The sequence below is a fragment of the Pongo pygmaeus genome, chromosome 16, assembly GCF_028885625.2.
Source record: "Pongo pygmaeus isolate AG05252 chromosome 16, NHGRI_mPonPyg2-v2.0_pri, whole genome shotgun sequence".
Lineage (NCBI taxonomy): Eukaryota > Metazoa > Chordata > Mammalia > Primates > Hominidae > Pongo > Pongo pygmaeus.
In genome coordinates this window covers 55,089,965-55,109,748 of record NC_072389.2, presented here as the reverse complement: position 1 = coordinate 55,109,748, position 19,784 = coordinate 55,089,965, and the positions used below count along the sequence as shown (strand labels likewise).

At 38.2% G+C, this 19,784-nt stretch overlaps 1 protein-coding gene across 13 annotated transcripts in view; it reads left to right on the top strand.

Moving 5' to 3' along the window:
* Positions 1-19,339, top strand: part of ATP8B4 (ATPase phospholipid transporting 8B4 (putative)) — a 337,888-nt gene extending 318,549 nt beyond the window's left edge. For 9 of the 13 annotated variants that reach the window (XM_063652222.1, XM_054449984.2, XM_054449989.2 and 6 more), the window contains 4 exons: positions 1,133-1,378; positions 11,149-11,287; positions 15,270-15,400; positions 17,072-19,339. In XM_063652222.1, coding sequence (XP_063508292.1) covers positions 1,133-1,378; positions 11,149-11,287; positions 15,270-15,400; positions 17,072-17,353 — 798 coding nt within the window. In that variant the 3' untranslated portion in view covers positions 17,354-19,339. Of the gene's footprint in view, positions 1-1,132; positions 1,379-10,506; positions 10,645-11,148; positions 11,288-15,269; positions 15,401-17,071 lie in introns of those variants that run through there. The other 4 variants (XM_063652224.1, XM_063652223.1, XM_063652226.1 and 1 more) reach the window with 3 other exon arrangements.
* Positions 19,340-19,784: the final 445 nt, after the last annotated feature.

Genomic DNA, 19,784 nt, shown 5'->3' with positions numbered 1-19,784 from the left:
ACCAGCTAAACCCGTTACCAGGGATTGAGCTCATGACTGTCTTGTTTCAAAGCCTGCGCACATAACCCCCAGTCACTGAACTAGGGGAACAAGCATCCAAAAGCAACTAAAAACAGGACTTTCTAAAGAGAGTATGCCAGTGTTTTTCCATGGGACTCTGTTTGGAGAGAACTGGGCCATCCCACAAGCAGGAAGGGGAATGTTCTTCTCCCACAATAGTTCACCACCTGTGTTGCTTCCACTTTTGCCTCTTCTCCTCCACCTATGGTCCTCTGATGTCCCCTGTGGTTGATTCTTGCCATCCTTTTTGGTTTTTGGCATTTGGCTTTGGTGCTCACTGTGGTTATCAGCATTACTTTGGAGCTGGCTGGAAATGCAGTCTTGGGCCCTCAGCCCTATTGAATCACAATCTGTTTCCCAGGCGATTTGTATGCACATTAGGTTTGAGAAGCATTTAGTTTCTCTCGGGACCTGATTGGTGTCAAATGTGCCACCTTCTCATTCTGTCTATATTCTTTCTTTGTCCTGAACACCTGGTAACTGCTGTTAAAATTCTCACTGGGTAGGATCCTCATCCCAGCCTCCTTCTCGCCTGGAATCCCAAATGCAGTTTCCCTTTTTCCCTGCTCTCTTCTTCCTGCTCACTTCCCTCCAAAGTCATGAGCTCTGATTTCACAATTCTGACTCCACAGCTCTCTGCTGTCATCTCCTGGTCACTACCACTCACTACCTTAGCAATTAACTTATGGGGCCCATTGGCTGCACATGATGTGCTGGAATTCTGGGAGCACGAATGCTTCTGACAGCCTGCAGGAGAGTGTAGGAAAGAAACTTCAATTTGAAGCCAAATGGCTAGGCTCAAACCAAGCCCTGGTTCTGCTACTTACGAGCTGTGTGACCTGTCATGAATCTCTCTTGGCGACTCAAGCTCCTTCTCTATAAAGTAGAGATCATTTTATTATCTTCTGGTTTATTGTGGGAATACAAACAAGATAATGTCCCGTTCTGGCCCAGTGAGTAGTGCATATTAGGACATGTTTAAACAGGCATTTGCTATTTTTGAAGATAGGGAATACAAGGCCTCTCTGACTCTTTTTAATCCTTCTCCACTGAAATTACACTCTGTTTACAGGATGTGAGTGACCAGAACAGCATGGACTGTCCCCAGCTCTACGAACCGGGACAGCTGAATCTGCTTTTTAACAAGCGTAAATTTTTCATTTGCATGTTGCATGGAATCTACACCTCATTAGTCCTTTTCTTCATCCCCTATGGGGCCTTTTACAATGTGGCTGGAGAAGATGGGCAACATATTGCTGACTACCAGTCCTTTGCAGTTACCATGGCCACATCTTTGGTCATTGTGGTCAGTGTGCAGGTAACGCTGTTGGTGTAAGCACCTTAACTTGATGGGTTTACAACTTTTACTATTTCATTGTTGATTGATTTTGTCTACTTGTTGGGGGGAAATAATCCTAAAGGAATACTGGGGTTTTCCTTTTAAGTACACATTTTGAGATGAAAGCAGGAAGCTTTAACATAAATTACTGGGGAGAATTAGCATTAGGTGTCTGTAACATCAATGTTAGTAGAAACCTCATAATATATCACTTCTTTGGGTTGTGCATTGTATGTAAAGAGAAATGATTATACTATTATTTCCTTCTTGTATTTGAAGAAAAAAAATTTCCAATAACAGAAAGAGAAACTTTCCCATGATTTCTTTAAGACTTAATAACTGCCAGGTTTTAAAGTGAGATCTAAAGTTTGTTTGGCAATACATTTCTATGGAGTTATTCAAGAGGTTCAATGCTATATCTGTGGCATATCCGAATCTCACACTCAGAGGAGCCCTTCTGATGGGGATGATTTTTTGAGGCTCCATTGACCTTCTTCCATCTTGAGTTGTGTCTCTATTTCCTTTTTAATGCGAATGGTGGTCAGTGCCATTAGATACTGAGTTAGAGTTCACAAAAACTTTTATTTTCATTTCTTGAGAGGAGGCCTTGCTATGTTGCCCAAGCTTGTCTGGAACTCCTGGGCTTAAATAATTGCTCGCCTTGGCCTCCCAAGTGGCTGAGATTATAGGCGTGCATCACTGCACATAGGTAGAAAAACTGTTCCTCTATTACTATCTGTAGCTCCGAGTAGGTACAGCAAGCTATGTGACCTGTTTTATTTTGTTGTCTTTTGATTACTGAGCTAGCTGTTAATAATTAGGTGATCTTCTCTTTGTCATGAGGGTACATTTCCATTTCTCTGCATTCTCCTTCCATAGAGAGGACAGTGGTGGGGTGTACAGGGACATCTTTTTAGTGGTAACAGCTGATTCACCTCTGGCTCAGACCTGTTCCTTGGTACTCCAAGAGATTATTTGAAAGGTAGTAACTGAAATAAAAGGCCACTATCTGAAGAAGCAAATAGAAAACATTCTTCATGCTGTCCTTAACATGATCTGTTTATAAGTAAGGGTAATAAATTACCTGGAAGAGTCATTGTAGGTATGACATGTAACAAGCATTAAATGTTTGTGTGTATGTGTGTGTGCATGTGTACGTGCATGCGTGTGTGTGTGTGTGTGTGAGAAACTGGTGTTCACAATTAACCCTACAATTTTTGGTTAACTTAATCTTTCTAATTTTAGAAAAAGCCTGCTGTTATGCCCATGCATCTTTTTCTTTTTTTTTTTTTTGCTTGCCCATAATTTGTTTTATGTGCTATTACAGTAGTGCCAGCGCCATGTTTTTATATTAACTTTATGTTTAGAAGCTGTTTTTCTTATAAAACATACAGTTCTTATTCCAGTTGAATGTTGAAATTACATTTCTACTTTCTCACAAGTTGAGAGCCCACAGAAACTATCACATTTTAAAAATGTTGTTTAGTCACAAAAAAATTACAGAATTTCAAAAGTTTATTTTAAAAGCTTCAAGTGACTTCGTCACTTAAAGTTTTTAAAATAAACTTTTGAAATTTCTAACCCTTGATTATCCAAGTTTTATAAGAATGATATAGAATGATATCTGTGCTTTTTCAGAGAGGATTCACACTTAGGCTGAAAGTAACCATTAGCCCCTCATTCAGGATGTTTTGCAAGAGGAAATCCAAATCCATTTGCTTCAGACCTTAATGGCCATTTGTCTCTTCAAAATCTATTCTCTGCCTTCCATCTCCTCAAGGACAGTAGTGGTCCTAGCCGTCCCTCCATTCCCATTACTCACAACGCCCCAGCCACACTGGCTTTTGTTCTGCTCCTGGAATTCACCAGTCCCTTGCTTGCCTTATGCCTTTGCTCTTTCCTGCCTGGAACATTCTTCCCTCAGTTTCCCTCACATGTCATTTCTTCAGAGGGGCCTCCCTTGATCCATTTAAACTAAGGCCCCTTTATTTTCTCTAGTGGAATAGAAATCAATTATTTTATCTCATAATTGTCATCTCCCCTTGTAAGTACAAATTTAGTTGTGTGTTTCCTCGTTTAATGTCTTTCTACCTCCTAGAGTGTAACCTTCATGAAGGCAGTGGAAATGTCTGTTAATCACTGTATACCCAGTGCTGAGCACATCACCTGTTAGTGTGACACACAATGGATATTTCTTGAGTGTTGAATAAATGAGGGAGATGTTGAGAGGAAATTCTCCTGCTACTGATCCTGTCATAACAAGAGAGTTCATCTGGGTGTGTCAAGTTCCTAGGAAAGAATCATTATAACTGATGTGTTTACAGATTGTATTGACAGTTTTCAAATGTGCCCAAAGTTTCCAACCAGTCTGAGAGAGTGTCCTCCTGTGCTGAGTCCAGCAGAATGACTCAGCTGTGAAATGTGGTGTGGGGAAAAGTGAGAGATTTTAGATGCCTTCAAAAGCAAGGCAGTGCAGGGGGAGTCAAGTACAGCATGGCCTCAGAAGGTGGGATGTGCTGCAGTCGCCACACCTCCTGCAGCCAGGCAGAAACTTAGGCCATGTATGTACCTGTGGAGCCTCTGCCCTAAAAACACAAAATCCTTTTAATCTTATTATAAAAGGAATACATTGCAGGAAATTCAGGAAAAGCATAAAAATGCATGGAAAAATTAAAATTCACACGTAATCACAAATCAGGGTTAGCATGAAAAAAATGGAAATCGGATTATATATATATAATTTTATGTCTTATTTTTTCACTTAACTTTGTGTCACAAGCATTTATCTTATTTATAAAATATTCTTTGAAATATCCCTTTTAATGGCTGTAGTATTCCACCATATGAATGTGCCATGATTTATTCAACCATGTTGCTGTTAGATTGTTTCTACATTTCACTATGGCAAATTATACAATGGCAAAGTTTCATGTAGTACATAATTCTCAGCATGATCCTCTAGTTATTTTCTAAGGTTATCTCCTTAAAGGTGGGAATTCTGGGCTAGAAGACATAAGGAAGTTTAAGGCACTTGACACATATTGCCAAATGGCTTTCCAAATAGATTGTATCATTTTCAGCTGAAGGGTGCAAATTACCCTTCTCAGCAGCCCTTCACTGATTTAGAGTATTACTTTGAATTATTTTATAATTAAAAAATGGATAACCTTTTGTTGCCTGGGAAATAACGAATGCATCTTGTTCAAACAGGAATAATTTCTTTAAAAAACTTTTAATTTTGGAATAATTTTAAATTTGTGGAAGAGTTGCAGATACTGCAAAGACAGTTCCTGCATACCCTCACCTAGCTTTTCTCTGATGTTAATATTAACATCTTACCTCACCATGGTGCATTTGTTAAAACTATGAAATTAGCATTGGTATAATACTATTAACTGAGCTACAGATTTGATTAGATTTCTCCAGTTTTTCCATTAATTACCCTTTTCTCTTCTAGGATCCAATCCAGGATCCGATCCAGGATCCCACATTGAATTTAGTGGTCATGTTCCTTAGTCTCCTCCCATCTCTGACAGTTCTATAGTCTTTGCTTGTTTTTCATGACCTTGACACTTTTGAAGACTGGTCACCAGGCATTTTGTAGAATGTTTTTCAGTTTGGGTTTTCTGATGTTTTTTCTTAGAAATAGACTGAGGTTGTGGATTTGGGGAAAGAATTACAAAGAGTGATGTGTTCTTGTCTCATCTATCAGGGAGCACATGATAGCAACATGATTTATACAGGTGATGCTAATCTTGGCTACTTGGTTACAGTGATGTTTTTCAGGTTTCTCCACTGTAAGCTGACTATATTTCCCTTTCCACACTCTAGTCCCTAAAAGTAAGTCGCTGAGTCCAACCTACATTCAAGAGAAGGAGAATTAACTTCTACCTCCTAGAGGAAGGAGTATCAAAGAATTAGTGGTTATATGTTAAAACTGTAGCAGGTATAATTTTAAATAAAATTGCTATAATAGGGGCCCCAAAGGTATAAGGTATTTGTCCAAGATCACACAGTACAACATTGCAGGTTTAGCACTAAGATCCAACAGTCTGACTTCCCAAGTCGATGTTCTTTAATAAAGGCATCTGTGATTATTCTGTTAAAGATTTGAGGCAAGCATTTCCTACAGCACAATTATTACTGGGCTTTGGGTAGTTAGGCATAGTTGGGAAGCAGTGGAATGTAATCCTCATCATTGCAATGCAGACAGAAAGTCATGTACTTTAAAAGAGGTAGTGCTGCTTGTCACCCCTCAGTGGCTGGGATCACTTTGCCATGTTACAGGGTTGAAGTTCCCTATACCTTATCCACATACTCCCAGCCCATTGTTTTCTCCCCTACCTAATTTCTCCCTGCCTTCACTCCCAGTTCCACTCCCACCAGTAATTCTGAGGGCTTGAGGGCCTAAAACAGCTAGGAGATTGAGGATAACTTTCTGGACAGGAGGATGAGGTAGAAAAGATCCAGGCTAGAAATGGTGGCCTAGAAGCAGAATGAGTGGAGGCTTCCAGTGTCTGGCATGCTTTGTTTGCCACTGCATTCCTAACGGAAACCACAGTGCTAAAGAATATAGGGTCAAAGGGATATGAGGAGAGAGGTTAAAATTGAGCAAAGGAAGTGAAAATAATTTGGTTGTGTTACCCACCTATCCCTCAACTCTGTCTGTCTTAACCTAGATGACCAAACCAGGCCTGTCCTTGATGGCAGCTGTAAGAGACCTGTATCATCATCACCACCATGAGTGATACTATGCATTATACTTACTCCTCATAATGCCATTATGCAGTAAATATTATGGGCCGCTTAAAGTTCAGAGAGGTTAAATGACTTGCCTGAGGTCACACAGTAAGTCCCAGAGCCAGGAGAATCCAGTTCTGTCTAATTCCAGTGTTATCTGGAACAAAGTCTACAGCGAGACTGGTTAAAACACAAAATTTTCAAGAAATATGAGAACAAACCTTACACTGAGCATAAAGGAAACACTGGATACTGTGCCAGATACTGGGATAATCCCATAATCTCATTTAATTATCTTTATGGTCCTATGAAATGTAAGTACTATTACCACCATTGAGAAAACAGACTTAGCAAGAAGATTAAGTTATATTCCAAGTCATACAAAAAGTGGTAGGCCAGGATTTGAACAAAGGTCTTCTGACTCCAGATGCCCAGCTCCAAAGCTATGTGAACCTCCCTTCTTTGTAAAGATAAGTAGAAGCTGTGGGCCTCCCCAGTCACATAGTAAGCACAGGGAATTCGCGGTCCCCACCTCTCTCAGTCATGTGGGAATACCTAGGATACCAGTATCACCCTTGGCTAACATGGGAGACAAACTGTTAATAGATGACAAGCACATAGATGTTTCTTTCAATGGCAGAGTTTCAACTTGAGGAATATATAGACTCCCAGTTTCTGTCATTTTAGTCTAATTCTTTGGCAAAGATTACCACTTGTTTTTATTTCTAGGAAGCCCTGAAAATGTCTGTTTTACCATAGAGTTCTTAGACCCAAGTATGTAAATGTTTGTAACCATGGATGCTAGGCAATTTTGGCTTCAATCAAAGACTGTGGTCTTTAATATATAGAATAATAACTTTAAGGAATTCTGTGAATAAGCTCACTTTGACAGCAGCATTAATATCCTTTCCTCACTGTTTAAGCTTGACTTTTCATTGTGGTAACAACCCCATGAAATTTCCATGGTCTGTAATTACAGTTATAAATCTTATGTCCTGCTGATACTACAGGCCAAATTTAAGTAGTCTCTATTGTTTTTTTAAAAAAGTATTTTTCAATTATTTGAGTTATAAAATGATCTTTTAAACATTTCAAAGAGTACAAAAGTGTTTAAAATAAAATGAACCATCTTCCTTTCCTTCCCTTCTTTAACTACTATGATGATGACCATAGCTTAAATCCTTCCATACATTTTCTGGACTATGAGACAATGCATACACACATATTTAACAAAAGGGGATAATAATTATGTATATTGTTCTGTAATATGCTTTTCTTGCTTAACTAGATATTCTGGTCAGCTTTCCAAATCAACACATTCAGATCTATCTTAATTGTTTTAATAGCTGCACAGAAATTCATAATATGAATGTATAATTATTTATCATCTATTGATAAACATACAAGATGTTTCTATATGTTTTTTGCTATTGAAACAATGCTACAATGCATATATTAGTACATATATTTTATATACTGTCAGATAAATTCCTAGAAATGAGACTTCTGGGGTTAGAACTCCTAATTTTTACCAATCTGCTGGATAAAGAATGGTATTTTACTGTTTTCATTGCTGGGTCAGAGAGTATGTACATTTAAAATTTTCATAAATATTGCCATAATACTTTCCCAAAAAGACAGTAGTTCCAAATGACAGACACTTTAAAAATTTAAGCTAAAAAGATAGGTTTATTAAAACATATTAGGTAGCTTCAGTGGAAACACTGCTGTTATTACACCTTAGAGCTCGGCTGTCCTCACACTGGGGACGGGCTGCCAAAAGGTTGGCCATAGACTTCCAGAAGAACCATCACCTTTGCCATCATGTCTGTCAAATGCTGAGAAAAGCATATTAAAGTTTGCCATTGTGATTATGATTCCTATTAAGTTTTCCTTGTGTTTCAAAGAGATTTTTACCTCATATAATTTAAGCTATATCTTTACCACATAATGGTTTCTGATTATTAATTTTTCTTTGTAGCTTTTCTCTTTTTTCATAATAAAAGATTCTTAAGTTTTATATTTTTATATTAGTTTTCTTCTCTTGCTTTTTTAAGTTTACATTTGCCTGATACATAATCTGGGCCAATTTCTTAATTTCCATTTATTTCTTGTCTCATTCTATTAGTCTTCCTTGATAAGAATGTTTAAGGTACTCATTTTTATTGTAATAACTTGTATTTTATCATGCTATATTAATATTATGATTATTTTAAATTCTGCTTTTTTTTCTTTACTTTTTCATACTTGTATGCATTAATTATGGTTTTAAAATATCCCATTTCTGGCCAGGCTCAGTGGCTCACACCTGTAATCCTAGCACTTTGTGAGGCCGAGGTGGGCAGATTACCTGAGGTCAGGAGTTCAAGACCAGCCCGGCCAACATGGCGAAACCCTATCTCTACTAAAAATAGAAAAAAATTAGCCAGGCATGGTGGTGCCTGCCTGTAGTCTCAGCTACTCAGGAGGTTGAGGCAGGAGAATCGCTTGAACCCAGGAGGCGGAGGTCGCCATGAGCCAAGATCATGCCATTGGCGACAAGAGCAAGACTCCATCTCAACAACAACAAAAAAATCCCATTTCTAATGAATAATTTACAAGTTTTACTGTTATATTCTTATTTTACTAGTGATTTCTCTTTATTTTCATAGTTATTTAAATATATATATTTCCATATTGGCAGAATGGAATTCCACAGATAATATGAAATTCTATCCTTCATCAAATGTTTCACTATCTTGTTCTATACCTTTCCTTATGCTTCTGCAATTAAACAGTTTTGGCAATGTTTTTATCTTACCCTTCTTTGTCCTTACTCCCATCCCCAACTCTTACATGTTAATTATTTAGAATTTAATTCCAGGATGTTATTAAATGCTCCTCTTGTAACATATTTGCTGACTATTCCCATTTTTTTCCAAATTAATACTGCCCCTCATACATTATTACTCATCTAGAACTAACTATACATTTACAAGAATCATTGCTCACCTCTATTTTTATGACCTGTCTTCTGTTATTTTGAGGTCTTTGTACAGTTTTAATTTTTATTTCATTGCAGAAATATCCTTGAGTAATTTCTTCAGAAAGGATATTGAGATGTTATACTTTTTAGCTCAATGTTTTCTGTCTTTGCCTTTACATTTACATGATATATTGGATAAGCATAAGATCCTTGAGTCAGTCTTTTTCTTTAGGAACTTTGTTGTTGCTTCACTATATAGTTGTTGTTTCAACAATTTTGTGTTGTTTCACAGTTTCACTGTGACAGTTTGATGTTAGATTGATTCTTTTTCCTTCTCTGTATAAAAGATTATGTCACCAGAATCTTCTTTCATTACTTTGGATAGGACCTAAAGGACCCTCTCAATCTGAAAATCTATGCTATTTGTTATCACAGAGCAGTTTTCTGCTGTCATTTCTTTGATTGTTACTTTTCTATTTATTCGTTTTTCTCTTTCTAAAATGCCATTATTTGTATATTGGAGTCACAGATCTGAGATCTATGAATTTGCTATTCCTGTCTCATATCTTTTTGCAAATGGTTTCTATGTCTCCAAGTCTTTGTTCTCTATTGTGAGATATTATTTGTATTGTTTTGTCCAGAATATTAATTTAGTTCTATTCATTGACTATTCTTTGGTTTTGCTGTTGAATTTTTAAATTCAGAAATAGTGTGTATTTCTTTCAGATTTTTTTCTGTGACCTAATTGCATCTTCTTACGGGGTCTTATTATATTTTGTTGTTGTTATCGTGCTTGTCTGTCTCTTCTATTAGTTCTGCTTCAATAGGAGCCACCTATTCTTGCTTTTTCAGCTGAATCCTTTTAAATGGGTTGTAATTTTTCTTTGCCTACTCTTAGCCAAACAGATCAGGCTATCGTTGTCTCTTGAGAGTGTTAAACTAACAGGTGGTGGAAGGTAAAGTTGGAGATTTTGGTGAAATGTCTTGGCAGCCAAATGAACTGGAAAGCGGGCATGTCTTTGCTGAGGCATGGATGGCAGGGCTGTTTTCAGACCTCCTGAGGGGAGGAAAGGCTGTGCTTTTATAAACCTTGTAGTTCACATCAAAGGCTTCCAGCATCATTTTAATGGGGAAACATTTTAAGGGACAGTAAATTACAAGTGGGAAGAGAAAGTATGTCTCAGCATGTTGAGAGGGATCTATTTACTAAGCAGGTAGGGCCCCCTCAGACAGATGAGCAATCTTTAGTTTTGTAACAAACTACTAGAAATACAAACCTTCGCTTGGACCTGGATCACTTGGGAACTATGAGATGCAACTAATGATACCAGAACCTACTTTTTTATTCTCTGAAGAACTCAAGTGTTCATATTTATCAGTGGCATCCTTGATTCTCCAATAGCAGACCACTCTTCTAGCTGAGCTGCCGCAACAAGTTACTAGAAGGAAGAAGAGCTCGTGACCATGCTTCCAGGCCATCGTGAACCCCAGTTTCTGAATTTTATGCCAAAATAAAGCTGAAGAATTTTCTTTGTTATAAGTTGAGTAATTGAAGAGAAAGGATCATCAAAATGAGTTGGGATATTGGTGTAAAAAAGATCATGCATGTGTAAAAATGGAATTGTGAAAATTTACTACAGAGTATAAAATGTTGCACTTGCCCATTACAGAAAGAATTTTTTTCCAATAGAAAAGTTTTGAGAGACATTTGGAAAGTAATTTAAAAATTATAAGCCATTGTGCTTTCATATTTCTCACTTAAAAGAAGTTTAACATGTTTAACATCTTACCTCCTGATTCTGACTCGACCTTGGCAGATATAATGGCTTGCGTACAGAAGTTCTAAAGTCAATTTTCTACCAGAAATATGAAGTCAGATCAGTCCCCTGTGTGTGTTCAGAAAGTGGGGATGCCTGTGGTTGGCTTGGCAACTAGGCAGGTGCAACCTTCCTGCCACAGGGCAGTTCTCGGGAAACATCATGAGGTAAAATGATGCTCTTTTAATCCTCAAAGACCTCCCCTTTGCATTTGATTTTATTTACAGATAGCCTTGGATACCAGTTACTGGACTTTCATTAATCACGTCTTCATCTGGGGGAGCATTGCCATTTATTTCTCCATTTTATTTATAATGCACAGTAATGGCATCTTTGGCATCTTCCCAAACCAGTTTCCATTTGTTGGTAAGTAAGTCATGTTGACTAGTGGAACCTAGTGTCATGCTGCTGTTTACTTGTCTTATAGTTTATTTTTTGTGTTAGGTAGAGCTGGGGATGATTAGTGATCCTTTGTCCAGAAATTGATTGAGCCAGGCATCTGAAGGTTTCCGAGTTTAAAAGTGGCTCTAAAAGCTCGGTTTCTGCTGTCTCTACTGGATGCAGAAGAATCACTCACAGTAGCTTACAGGTTCTCAACAGCTTACATGTAGTAGGCTGTCTCATATATGTCTCATATATGAGAGGCATAGCACATATGTTAGGGCTACCTGAAGACCTGTCAAATGCTCCTGTATGGTAGAGAGAAGAAAAAGAAATACTAGACTCTCCTTTTATGCCACATTATCACCAACATCTGCCAAAATTCACCCATAGAACTTATTTGCATTTAGATAAGAATGAAACAATGTATAATTTAGAGCCTTCTAAAAATTCCTGGACGTTAATCCATAAGTGGCATGAAGAGTAGGCTTTGTAGTTAGTCAGGGTTCAAGCGCCAGCTGTGCCACTTAACAAGCTGTGTGACTTTGGGCAAGTTTCTTCTTTCCATGAAAGACTATATAGGAATAAACAAAACTCAGTTTTTCCTATACTCTCACTCAGCAAGCAACACAGAAGACTTCTGTGACCTCTGGTCACCAAGAAGTGGGGATTTCTTCCCACCAACAACCAGTGAGGTGTTTCTGCAGAGGACCCCAGCTGGATGTTCTCCAATTCAATTCCGACAATATCTACTTGGAGGTAGTGTCAGATCCTACAAGTTGAGCACTAAGTTCCGCATGACTGCCCCCACACTTCCAATGCTAGTAGCAAGCCACAGGATGTTTTACCTCTACTTTTGACCAGCTGGCTATAAATTGGGGTTCCCCCCCAACCCCTTCCCTGGGTTTGATTAATTTCTAGAGTGGCTCAAAGAACTCAGGGAGACACTTACATTTACTGGTTTACTATAAAGGATATTACAAAGGATACAGATAAAGAGATGCATAGAGCACTGTGTGGAGGAAGGGGCATGGAGCTTCCATGCCCTTTCCAGGCATGCTGCCCTCCAGGAACCTCTGCATGTTCAGCTGTCTAGGAACTCTTTGAACCCTGTTCTTTAAGGCTGTTATGAAGGCATTTTTTATATAGGCATGACTGATAAAGTCATTGGCCATTGGTGATCAACTTAACCTTCAGTCCCTCTTCCCTTCCAGGAGATTAGAGGCCAGGGCTGAAACTCCCAACCCTCTAATCCTACCTTAGTCTTTCTGATGACCAGCCCCCATCCTGAAGCTACCTAGGGACTTCCAGCCATCAGTCAACTCATTAACAAACAAAAAGACACATATCACTGAGGATTTCAAGGAGTTTTAAATCTATGCCAGAAAACAGAAAAAAAGACCAAACATATAGCTCACAATATTATGCTATGCATTAATGTCTTCACTTATAAACTGAGGATATTAATAAGCCTATTTTCATGGAAAATTTATGAGGATTAAATGAAATAATACATATAAAGCACTTAGCATGTATCCTGGTACATAGTGCTTTTTAAATAAATGTTAACCATGATGATGGTGATTATTATTATTCATGCAAATGTGGCTTGATTACTGGTGGTAACATTGCAGAGGAATTTGAACATCAGATGAGTAGCAAAGGACCCTCTAAAATCCCTTAAAAAAGATTCTATTATTCTACAAAAAGTATACCTCTGGTCTATGTATAGGGTATACCATCATTGCACTCCACATTTCAAAATGATTCCCAGCAAAGGCCACTGAGCTTTATAAAAGAGGGATATTAATATACTTTCTCAGAGGTTTTGAAATCTCTAGCGTGTGTGAAATAAGCTGCTAACCAAGTTCATCTAAACAAACTGGAAAAGAGAGATGCGCAGTGACCAACATTCTTGAACTTAATCAGGCAAGAGTGAGATTTGTATCCACTAATTGAGGAAGTAAATTCTTGGACTAATTTATGTAGAAAGCAAAATAAGACCACAAGGACTAAAATAGGATTATAAGGTTAGTAAGGTTACAAATCCACATTGATGCAAAGGCACCTGAAATTGTAATTCAGTTTAAATTCACGCATACACTTAAAAATGTTCTTCACCTTTTGCCTTTTCCTACATGTAAATGGAAATCTTTAAGTTGCACCACTCTTACTTAATATGTACTGGTAATACTTTGTTTACCAAAAGATTCCAAGTATGTAGAGACATGTTGGTCATGAGTAAGAATAAGCATATTGGGAAACAAAGACACCAAAACTATTTTTGTTTTATTTTTTTAAGATCGTTTGCCAAAACGAAAAGTTCAGTGTATTGACTAGAAGATTTCCAGTCCTAAGAGAGCACTGTGATGCATAATGAGACTAGAATGCCTCAACTGGAGAAAGTAATTTGTGCAGGGACCACTCTTTCCAGCTAAGCACAAGCCATTTCAGTAATTAATTACTGAGCTCCAGTGAAATTTTTTAAAAGTTAGATCAACATTGGGGTTTCAGGAAAATTTTTTTTTCCTTAGTAGCTAGCAGCAAACAGGAGTGTGGTTTCAAAGTGAAGCTTGTTTTTCCCAGCCATGCCTGAGGGTACCAAGCTTCAAGGAGCGCAAAGAGACATTTAATTTATTAAGTCAAGTTTGTTTCTGCCCATGGCTGAAGGCAACTGGAATCAGCTACTCTTGGATAGGCAGATTCCTCTCTCTAAAGCCAGAAAAAGCAGACATACCATTCAGTAGCCAAGCCCTCATACCCAAAGCGCATTTGAATGGTGGTGACATTTGAATACTGGGATAGGGGACCTGGATAATTGGGGCTATGATGATAAATCTCTAGAAAATGAACAGGGACAAAAGTTTATTTTGGTGGTATAAGCAGGGTTGGCATCTTCCCATGGAGCTTGTCTGCCTGCCTTACTGACCCGTATTGCCTTGTTTAAATCCACAATGGAGTATGTGAGGTGTGAGTAAAAAGTAAGGAAACTGGCTTCAGGCTTGGAAATGAGTTTCACTGTCCTATTGCCCTAGCATGTTGGATGGCTGCATCAACAGTCTCCTGGTGAGGGAATGTTCTTTTCACAAACCCAGGAGCCTTCTTGATCTTGGAACTTTGAGGACTTCATAACCAAGTGAACAATAGAGAAATAACAAGTCCCTCTGAGGCAGGTTTTCTCAGGCCATTACCTGAAATTTAAAAGATTGGTCCTGCAATAGATAAAGCTCCCCTTTTATGACAAGCCAATCAATGCGATCATTACTTGAGATTGTACCTGCATCTGGAACATTTTTTGTGTAGTTTCGATATGATAGTTTTAATTCAAGAGTCCACAAGGGTAAAGGGTAAATGTGCCTTTTAAAAATAATGGCTGCTTTGTATCCACAAGATCTTGATGCTGGAAGAGAGAATTGTGCTCCCTGAGTGATATTAGACTGAGCCTGGGTGAGAGAATGCTTGGCTCAGGCTGGTAATCTTTAAGTGATCAGGCCACTAAGCAGTTCCTGCGGGTGATCTTAGCACTTCTGCCTTCTTATCATCATGGTGACATTAGGTGATCCAAATCTCACCATTGAAAAAAGATCTTGGCCAGGCGCGGTGGCTCACGCCTGTAATCCTAGCACTTCGGGAGGCCGAGGCGGGCGGATCATGAGGTCAGGAGATCGAGACCATGCTGGCTAACATGGTGAAACCCTGCCTCTACTAAAAATACAAAAAAATCAGCCAGGCGTGGTGGCGGGCACCTGTAGTCCCAGCTACTCAGGAGGCTGAGGCAGGAGAATGGCATGAACTCGGGAGGCGGAGCTTGCAGTGAGCCGAGATCGCACCACTGCACTCCACCAGCCTGGGAGACAGAATGAGACTCCGTCTCAAAAAAAAAAAAAGATCTTGTAGGAACAAAGAACCTATTAATTAATAATTCAGTCCTACTTGTAACCACAGTGTATATTTTCTTTAATGATAGGTAATGCGCGACATTCCCTGACCGAGAAGTGCATCTGGCTTGTAATTCTCTTAACAACAGTGGCTTCGGTTATGCCAGTGGTGGCATTCAGATTTTTGAAGGTGGATTTATACCCAACCCTGAGTGATCAGGTATGTCACAGTGCTGATGAATACTTGAAGGCTGGTTTTTGGCTCTTGAAATGGTGTCCTTTTCTGCCTTATTGGAAGCTCAGAGATGGGCTAATGAAATTGTCACAAGCAAACACCTACTGGTGCATGAGATCACATCAGAATAGATGGGACTTCCCACATCTTGAATGTACTAGTCCTTAGATGCCATGAAGGCATCTATACTAAATGTGGATGAGGAGTCATAAATTACAAGTTAAACTGGGTATTTTAAAAAGCTGACTATTAAAAAGAAGATCACAGGCATCATTTTGGACAATTTTTCCAAGGGAAAGGCAAGCCATAGGAAAAGATACTGATTTGAGGGCAAGTACAAGCACAATAAAAGAGAGACAAGCATGGTATGAGTCAAAGGGGCTTAACATTTTTGTAGAAATCCAGTAGCAGATTCAGAAACATGGGTGAGATGTTACCTTCTGAACAGATTAAGAAGGGGAAGAGCAGCATGCTGGGTAGATTAGTAAACTTGGAAGGAAAATAGGAAGAACAGATTATAGAAATTCCTTAACTGGAGAATTAACAGAACATATTTCAGAATTTCATGGGAAGAGGAGTAAGTAGGACAATGTCAACTTAGGTCAGGACTCAGATAAAGCGTGAAAAGGAGAAAGAAAGGGGGACAAACATTCATAGCCATGTCATGATAAGGGGGAACATGCTGCTGTAGTGAGTGGGACCAGGCCAGTGATGCTGAGAGAGACTGAGGTAGGTAGGTAGGTAGATAGATAGATAGATAGATATACACACACACATTTTTTTAATCATGATGTCTCTGACATTTTGGGACCAAAGTGTAAAAAGATTCCTTCTGGAAAAATTCAGAGTCCCTTGTCATATCTGTCCTGTCTCTTTGGTTCTCCAAGCTCATTCTAACATAAACCCAGAAAATGGCAGATGAGTTAAGGAAGGAAGGGTGTGCTTGTCTGTCTGATAAGTTCGATTGTGATGTTCTGCTTGATGGTTTTCTCTTGACAGAAAGGTCAGGATCCAAGTGATTTGCCAAACCAGAGAACAAGGTCGCTTACAACAAACCTCAGGTCTTTTTCTCCTTAGCTTTACAGGGAAATGAAAGAGTTGTGGGAAACCTACTCACATAATATGGAACATTTAGAAAGGCCATACAAACCTAAAATAAATCAAAACCCTGGAAGTCTCATGATACATTGAGCTACCACAAGAATTGAATATTTCTGACTCATTTTCTGAATTTTCTTCTAGTCCAGTTACTGACAACTGTTGAATCCAGAGGACCTCTAAAAGAGAGGAAAAAGGCTGTTTTGGGAGAATGAAATTATAAATTATTATGCTGACTTTGGGCAGTGCATGTTAGAAAATCTTTCTATACAAAAGTATGCTCGTATACATTGAAGATATATGAGAGACAATAATGAAATTTGTCTGATATTTCTTAATTACTCAATAGTGTCTCGATAGAGATAAAAATGGACCAGTGCCCCCAGTGTTATCTTTTGGGTGGAAAATTTCTTAGTTTTTAGATTTAAAACTTCCTTTTGCAATGTTGTTTTTACTTAAAAAAAAAAAAAAAAAAAAGCTTTCACTTTACAAAGTGGGCCACTGCCTGGAGTCTGTCATTTGGATGCATCATCTCACTTTGGGTTTGTTTCTCCCCAGATCCGCCGGTGGCAGAAGGCTCAAAAGAAGGCAAGGCCTCCAAGTAGCCGAAGGCCTCGGACCCGCAGGTCAAGCTCAAGAAGGTCTGGATATGCTTTTGCTCACCAAGAGGGCTATGGAGAGCTTATCACATCTGGAAAAAATATGCGAGCTAAAAATCCACCCCCAACATCAGAGCTGGAAAAGACACATTATAATAGCACTAGCTGGATTGAAAATTTATGTAAGAAAACCACAGACACAGTGAGCAGCTTTAGCCAGGAGAAAACAGTGAAACTGTGAGTCAATATGAATTTAAACCACATAGTTATCTTTTCACTTCAGGTGGAGCTGAAATTCTGCTGGCTCCAGAGTTTGAGATTTGAGGCAAGAGGTGGGGCAGGCAGATTGCCTCACTTAACTTAAATCTGCGGCAGACAACTGCCAGTGCCCATCAAACAGGAGTGTGCGCTATGGAAAACCAGGCCAGAGGGTCACTGTCTAGTTTGTGATTTGGTGGACAAAACACTCGCTGTTACAAGTACAGATATATATATATTTTTTAAATCAACCTAGATACCAATTGATCTGAACTTCAGAATCTTATTTATGGAGAAAAAATTGTAAAGCTGCATATTCACTGAATGGATCCTCAGGTGGATAAAAGGGTGCATTTTAAAGGTATATATCCAAGCTGAAAAGCATGCCTATTGACAGATAAACATGTATCTGTAAGATCAGCCTTTCCCAAGGTATACTTTTAAAATTTAAAGTGTATACTATGTTGCTTTCAGACTGAGTTGCATGTCACTCTTTAGTCTTGATAGCTACCTGTCTGTTCAGCCAGGACAACAAACGGCTTTCATGCCTGAAGAATACAAAAGTGTGCTTGTGTTTCTCATTTTTATACCAGTCTAGGGACAAAGGAGACTGAACATCTTTGCAGCAGGATAGGCTGGTAATTTGATCAAATTTATTCAAAAAGCTCTCAGTCTGTGTCATGTAAGGACATGCTTATGAAATGTCAGAGAGGCTCGCCACTAAGTATTCTAAACACTTTTCAATGGCTTTTCTAACAACCTCAGTAGTAATTTGCTGAGCGTCATCCAGACCATTAATGGAATCAGCAAAGCACTGGAATTTCACACTTTAATGATAATATTCCATATAGTCTATGGGCAAATATTTTCAATATTTCCAATTTTTAAAGCTTCAGAATTGAAGCCAAACAAATTAATAAATAATTGTTTTAATTACTATTTACAAACTCAGGTTTAGATCGTTTAAAGTTAGTTGCTTTTGATACTCAGCTGTCATGTTTATAATTCAAACATGTAGTAAACATATGTAGGTAAGGTTGTTTTTTTGGAGATGTTGCAGCTCAAATTTCAGTCCACATGTGAATCATCAGTGTATTTTCCGTAAGTGATTTGGGCATATTTTCATCAGTGTATTTTCCATAAAGTGATTTGGGCATATTTGTGTGAAAACCTCAGTTCTGTCACTTCTTACCTCTATAAACTTGGACGATAATGTGCCTTCTCTGAGACTCAGTTTCTTCCTCTGTAAAATGAGGACATACTACCTACCTCTTGTGGTTGGTTGATGATTGTCAAAGCACAAACTGAAATTATTAAAAACATAATTATTTCATAAACAGATGAGTTAAGTTCCAGTTAACTCAACATCAGTATAACAGCAATTGGAAAAGAATATGAAAAAACTGGAATTTAAATAGTCAGTGGGGAAGGCTTTGATAAAATGAAATTGCCACAAAGATATAAAACTGGTTAGGGTCCTACAGGGAAATAAAATTATAACCGTGGAGGTACATTTCTCTACCAGAAAGCAAAAATAAAGCATCATGTCTTAATGGTTTTCTACAAATCAACTTCTAATTCTACAGAGTCCTTAATCTGGTCCCTATTAAATTCTTGGTCAGACAAAGTTACATTTCCCAAGAGAGTCAGGTGACACTTGAGTGAGTTTGATGGATAATGAGCTAATGTGATATTTATAGGTCACAATTTTTTAAAACCTAAATTTCCAAGTCTGGGATAATTTTTCCTAAATGGGATCAAATGAAATAATATGTGTAAAAGAGTCAAATGCAGTCCTTTACCATAGTAACTGCCTATGGACGTTCTCTTTCCCTTACATGCCTGCCTACACTTAACCAGATGTTGGTTTTGAATGTCTAATTTGTCATTAGTTTCACCACGTTTGCTCACTTTTTGTAATATTTTTGCAAGATTTGAAAACTTTCAGTAAATGTTTTGGCACTATTGGTACTTGATGTTTTATCTCTCCTTTATGGGAAATTCATTGGGGAGATTTTTGTTACATTAGTCCACGGGTATTTTTCTCTCTCCTTTACATGCTGAGGAAAATGTACTCATTCTTAGAATTGGAGTCAAGAATAAAAAACAATTGGACCTATGTATAAGGGATAGGAAAGATTAGAAATGGTCCAATTTTGCAAGTCCAGTTTAAATTAAATAAGGCTGTTTATAAACAAATAGTGTGGATGATTGTGAGAGAAACATATTATCAGCTTACTTTGGCCCCATGAGATCCAAGTAAACTCACACATCCATTGCGAGATCATTCAATTACAAGCGCCAGGGATTATTTTGAACCTGAAGATGAAAAGTGATGAGAGGTGGGTAGTGATGGTGGGGGCACTGGGGAATAATAAAATTTTAATTTTACATAAATGTTATCAAATTATTTG